The following is a 6,106-nucleotide window of genomic DNA, read 5'->3' as shown; positions in this document are numbered from 1 at the left end:
AGGGACCCTTCTGGCAGTGTGTACAGCATACGGCACAGCTCCGTCCTCCAGGTGGATCCTAACTGGGTCTGTTTTCATTGTCCCCTGAAGACCTGCTGCTGCTCTGACCTGCTGTACCCTTTTAACCAGCCCCATCTCTACTGCTGTCTCTCTGCCTATAGTAGGTTGCTGACCGTAGATAGACCCTCTTGCTACGTAAATGGTGAAAATGTACTTTCTCTGCTTGTGAAGTGTACTGGCTGTAAACTGTCCCATTATATCCAGTGCCCCACCCGGACTGTCTAGTAGCCCCCTAGACTCTACTAGCTGTCTTTCAGGTTTAAGTGCTCTGAATGTCTCTTGGTTCATTACAGTAACGTCGGCACCAGTGTCAATCCTGAACTTAACTGGTGTGTGTCCTATTTGTATCTGTTCTGACCAGTGGTCTGCACTGCCCTGGTTTATTTTGCTCACCGCCCCCAGGTAAAAGCTTTCCTCATCATCTTTATTTTCCTGAGTAACCTCTCTCACTGACTTAGAAAAACACAGTCTTTCCCAGTGGCCCTTTCTCCCACATTTTCTACATTCTGTGTCTAATGCTGGGCATTTGGCTTGAGAATTATGCTTTTCTTTACCGCACCGGCGACATTTGTAGTCTCCTGACGAGGCTTGGTCCCCCCTGCCACTCGTCTCCTTAGCAGGCAGCCTCTCGCCTCTCCTCCACGGTCGCCGTTGTGTCACCTCCTGGACGTTAAGCGAGGCTTGCATCTGTTGGCTCATCTGCTCATCGACGTCCTCCGCTTGCCTCACCATCCGTATAGCCGTCTCTAGGGTGAGTTCGGGCATCAGTTGCAATCTCTTGGATAGTTCTCTGTCGCGGATGCCAATGACCAGTTTGTCTCTGATATTTTCAGTTTTTGATTGTCCAAAGTCACAGTTCTCACTTAGCTTGTAGAGCGCTCTGATGTATGACTCTGCTAATTCCCCCTGTTTCTGCACACGTTGATAGAAGCACGCTCTCACGTGTATAAGGTTCTTTTTTGGTACAAAGTAGGCGTCGTATTTATCCAGCACCGTTTTGTAATCGTCCTCCTTCTCGTCCCCAGTGAAGGTAAAGGACTTGAATATATTCTCCGCTTCATTGCCCATGGCATAGATGAGAGTTCTAACCTGGACTTCTCCGTCTTCAGCTCCCAACTTTGTAGCCGACCGATAGCGGGATAATCTCTGTCTCCAGGCGGGCCATTCCGACGGTCGCTCAAAGTTAAAGTTGTCCGGTGGATTAAACTTCGCCATCGCGTCGGTTCTTTCACTTAAACTTCTGACACCATGTCAAGTAAATGAGGCTGATGAACGGTATCAGAACTCCACAGGAGCCCCACTTTATTATAACGTGCAAAAGCAGTGGAACACAGTGGCATGAGAGGCTAACAATAATAACAACGCCTGAGCTGTGCGCGCCTACCGACCTTGACTGCCGGCTCCTCTTAATGACGTCACATCTGGTACAGAACATTCTATTGGCTACAAGGTCTGTCACTCAACCAGTACAGTATAATATATAATTCAATACCTTGACAGGGGGCATGCGTACAAGTGGCTAAATATGTAATTTAACACAGAATAAGCCCATTCCCAAAATACAACACAACCTTTCATGGTTAGATGTGACTTATGGGGGCTAGAAGTGTTACTGTAAATAGCAATAAAGAAACTGCTGGCTTATTGTGTCTAAAAATACATATTTAGCCACTTGTACGCATGCCCCCATGCGTACGCATGCCCCACATTTTAGCACGGTAAACGTGATAAAACAATAGAATGTAAACGCTATAAAACGCTATAAAAAATCCAGATACGACCTGAGAAAGGCGATCAGAGACGCTAAGAGACAATATAGGGAAAAACTGGAGAACAACTACAGTGGCTGTGACGCACGGCGTATGTGGAGAGGGCAGCTTACCGTGAACACACATGCTTGAACGTTTTAGTTAGTGAACTTTGAAGCACCTCGCTGTTCCTTCATACTTTACATCACACTCTGGCTTCACTGTGATGTCACACTAACAGAATCACTTTTATGCCCATATATGGAGTTCCCTGATGTCATCAATATTAAGCCCATATCTAACAGGACTTATGGGAATGCCCATATATGGAGGCCACATCGGCCACATACCACACTAACAGAATCCATATATGGTCAAGACGGATGGCCAAGACAGCCCATGTATGGGCATAAAAGCGTATGATGTCAGATGTCATAGACATCATAGGACTTTCACATAACGAATAACTGAGTAAGCATGTTTGGGCTCCATATACCTGTATGGCCAAGACAGAATTAATTAAAATCAATTCTGTCCTGTCCCTTTTATGCCCATAAATCGACATATTGTGTCAGTCTCATGATAACCAGTGTGGTTGTCGTGACGCGAGTCACACTTGTAAATTAATTCCCTTCTTGTCCCTTTAATGCCCATATATGGAGATCCCTGATGTCATCAACAGTATAAGCCCATATCTGGGAATGGCCATATATGGACATATGAGTCAGTCTCTGTTGTTTCAGCACGACCTTGCCTTGTTTTGTGGATTCAACGTCACAAAAAAAAATATATATGAAAAGAATCAACACGTCAACGTTTACATTTGTGTTGAATTCTTTATTTCCTTCATTTGCTTCGCTCCACCAATCACATTGTCCCCAGAAGGATCAAACCCCTGCACATCAGAGATACCAAAGTGACCAGTCATCAGTGAAGGAAGTGATGTCAGCTGTAACATTACATTGAAACATCAAAACATAAAACAACACATAAAAACATGAAACACCAGAACTGCAACATCCACACAGCACACAAATATACAGTAATGATTGTCTTATTTCAACAGTGGTTTCATATAGCTGTTACATGTATTTATTTAGTAATAATATATAATTTTCATGATGTTCCTATAACGAAAAATAAAGTAAGTGCATTTTGTTCACATTGTACTTGCTTACCCACTGAGCATTTTTCGGGCTATTAGATGGTCCCCAGATGGCTAGGCTAAAACCGGGTTATAACTGGTCTAAAAGTGAATGTGTTTCATGTCGTTTCAACGGCTATATATAATATATGTATTGTATCTAGAAACTAAAAAAATATATATATAATTTCAATATCCTATGACTCACAGGGTATAAGCATGAAGGCTGCAGTGTTCTGTAGAACCACCAGAGGTCAGCATAGCGCTACAAAGACACCAGAGAGGGCTTAGAGGCCTTTACAATCATTATGAGACCAGCGTTGATGAGACATTTTACAACCATTTCCTGTACGTGTCAAGAAGTTTTTTGTTTGTTTGTTTGTCTGCCCGATGTATGAATTTTTGATATGCATGGTGTAGCCCCTTTAAATGTAATGTGTAGCCTATCTGCAGTGACATAAATAAATTATGGTATTTACAATCTGATTAATGCTCAGCCTTGCACCAATCAAAGTTACTGGATTGGTTTAAATAATTCAGAATCTCAGCAAAAGACACTGGTGTCAAGAAAGAGACTGGTTTCAGGGGTTTTCAAAGTGGGTGCTGCGAGATAATTTGAGTTGGAATTCATTTGTTCACTCAAATAATTTAGTATAATTTTAAACTTTAACATTATTTTCAGACAGTTCTAACCAAAATGGCTATTATTTAAAAGTTGGCTCGCAACATAATCACTAAAATATGCCGTAAATATAAGGTGCTGGGAGTGAAAAATTATGAATATGATGTAGTGGTGCCTCGGATGAAACAATATATATTTATAGGGATGCCCTGAGCCAAAAAAGTTTGGGAACCCCTGGTCTGTATATTGACAAGAAAGAGACAGAGGAGAAAGGGCTACAGTCAGCTGGGTCATTAAGGCCACTGTGGCCTCAGGGCACGCCATTTTTCTTTTTTTTAGGGTAACACAAGGCCAAACTGAGGGGCAACGACGGCCATGGCCGTCATGAAAATTCCGTCTTGAGAATTCCATCCGTCCCTGAAATTCCTGCCCTGCCCCGGTACCTTTCAAAGTCTGGTTGAGAACATTTCATTAGGGTTTCTGTTCTGTCTTCATGACGTTGTTCAGACAGACCAGACCAGCCTGGTCGGAGGTGAACCTACTGGAAGCTCCAGACCTCGATGTCCTGCAGGACAAAGTCCTCCTTGGTGGACAGACAGGGGTTTCCGAAGGTCTTGCAGGGATTGGAGCGTCCGTGGTACAAGTCCCCGTCCAGCCACAGAGCAGACTCACCTCTGCAGAGAGAGAGAGAGAGAGAGAGAGAGAGAGAGAGAGAGAGAGAGAGGGGCTGTCAGATACACCAGGGGTTTCCAAAGTGGGTGACGGGGCACCCTGGGGTGCCGCGACGGCAGTCCAGGGGTGCCGCGAGATCATTTGATAATATTTGGAATTTATTTGGACACGTGAAAAAATATTTAGTATCATTTTAAACTTGAAGTACAAAGTTATTTTCAGTCAGTTCTTTTTTTTTTTTTATTAATTTTTATTATGATTTTTTGAAAGACAGGACATCACAGACATCAACAAGACAAACACACCAGACTATCAAGTCAAACACGGGTAGTTCACCTATCATATAAAAAATACAAAAGTACAAAAGTTTTGGACAAGGTTTCCACCTGACAACGATGATATGCTATAAATACTGTATATGGTGCTGGGAGTGAAAATTATAATGTAGGGGTGCCTCGGAGACAAAAAAAGTTTGGGAACCCCTGAGATAGATAGACAGACAGACAGACATGGGCGGCAGAAGTACGGTAAAGTACGGTAGAGTGTGTCTCACCCTCCTCCTCCTCCAAAGGTCAGTGAGTCCATGTCTCCTTTTAGGAAAAACATGTTGTCTCCTGTCCACTTAAACACCTGCAACACACACACACACACACACACACACACACACACACACACACGCGCGCGCGCGCGCGCGCGCGCACACATGCACACATCAAATAACACATAGCATAAAACGTAACCATCAGGCCGATTTTTTCAAACACATTTTTGGACACTGCTCCTACAAATTTTGCCATAAAATCACGCAAATCGGTACACACTTAGTTTACAATCATGTCATCAACATGGATCTGTCCCATTTAGCGCCGCCTTCAGGCCGATTTTTTAAAACACATTTTTGGACACTACTCCTACAGATTTTGCCCTAAAATCACGCAAATCGGTATGTCTACACTCATCTCATCAACATGGATCTGTCCCATATAGCGCCACCATTACGCACATTTTTTGGACACTGCTCCAACACATTTTGGCCTAAAATCACGCTGTGACCTGACGGTCGCTTATCTCCCGATTAGGGAGTCTTACTGGTATTAATTCAAAACTAAAAATGTGTCACACACTGAGACACTTGCTAAACACTACTGGTTACTGCTCCTGTACCCGCTACTGCATACTTTATGCTATTTATACAGTATCACAGGGGTCCTCAACAGGGGGGCCCAGGACTCAGAGTTACTACATGGGGGATAGGAACCATTTTTTTACATTAACCACTTGAACCCTAGCAGGTCTATTCTGAGGAGAACTATAGCCAAAAATAGCAGATCTACAAGCTCACAGCGCGAGGTGTTGTGAGCTTGTATTTTTTGGCAAAGAGGTTTGGTGTTGAGGGGAAAAAAACAGACCAAGTACAGCGTGAAAGGTCAAGTTGACTAAGTGTTGATGATTTAAGTGTTTAAATAACCGAAAATCCACATTAACATGAATCCAACATGGTAGTGCTGTCTATTGATCTATCTATGAAATCTATGATCAAGCTGAATCTGCAGCACATGTAGGTATCACCTTAATCTGTGTAAGCCCTCACCTCAAACTGTGTAGGTCTCACCTTAGCCTGACAGGACTTGTGTAGGTCTCAAGTCAACCTGTGTAGGTCTCATCTCAATGTGTGTAGGTCTCATCTCAATGTGTGTAGGTCTCACCTCAACCTGTGTAGGCCTCACTGTATCCTGACAGGACCTGTGTAGGTCTCACTGTATCCTGACAGGACCTGTGTAGGTCTCACTATATCCTGACAGGACCTGTGTAGGTCTCACTGTATCCTGACAGGACCTGTGTAGGTCTCACTGTATCCTG

General features: G+C 43.5%; 1 protein-coding gene across 1 annotated transcript in view; it reads right to left on the bottom strand.

Moving 5' to 3' along the window:
• Positions 1-4,112: 4,112 nt before the first annotated feature.
• LOC308292852 (oxidation resistance protein 1-like) overlaps positions 4,113-6,106 on the bottom strand; it is a gene marked incomplete at both ends in the record, with an annotated part of 17,514 nt that continues 15,520 nt past the window's right edge. Inside the window, 2 exons of the mRNA XM_080735276.1 lie at positions 4,113-4,248; positions 4,800-4,876. Of these exons, the coding sequence (XP_080591402.1) occupies positions 4,113-4,248; positions 4,800-4,876 (213 nt within the window). The remainder of the gene's footprint in view (positions 4,249-4,799; positions 4,877-6,106) is intronic.

The sequence above is a fragment of the Nannobrachium achirus genome (genome assembly GCF_963921795.1).
Source record: "Nannobrachium achirus genome assembly, chromosome: 10".
Lineage (NCBI taxonomy): Eukaryota > Metazoa > Chordata > Actinopteri > Myctophiformes > Myctophidae > Nannobrachium > Nannobrachium achirus.
This window is presented reverse-complemented; position numbering and strand designations above follow the sequence as displayed.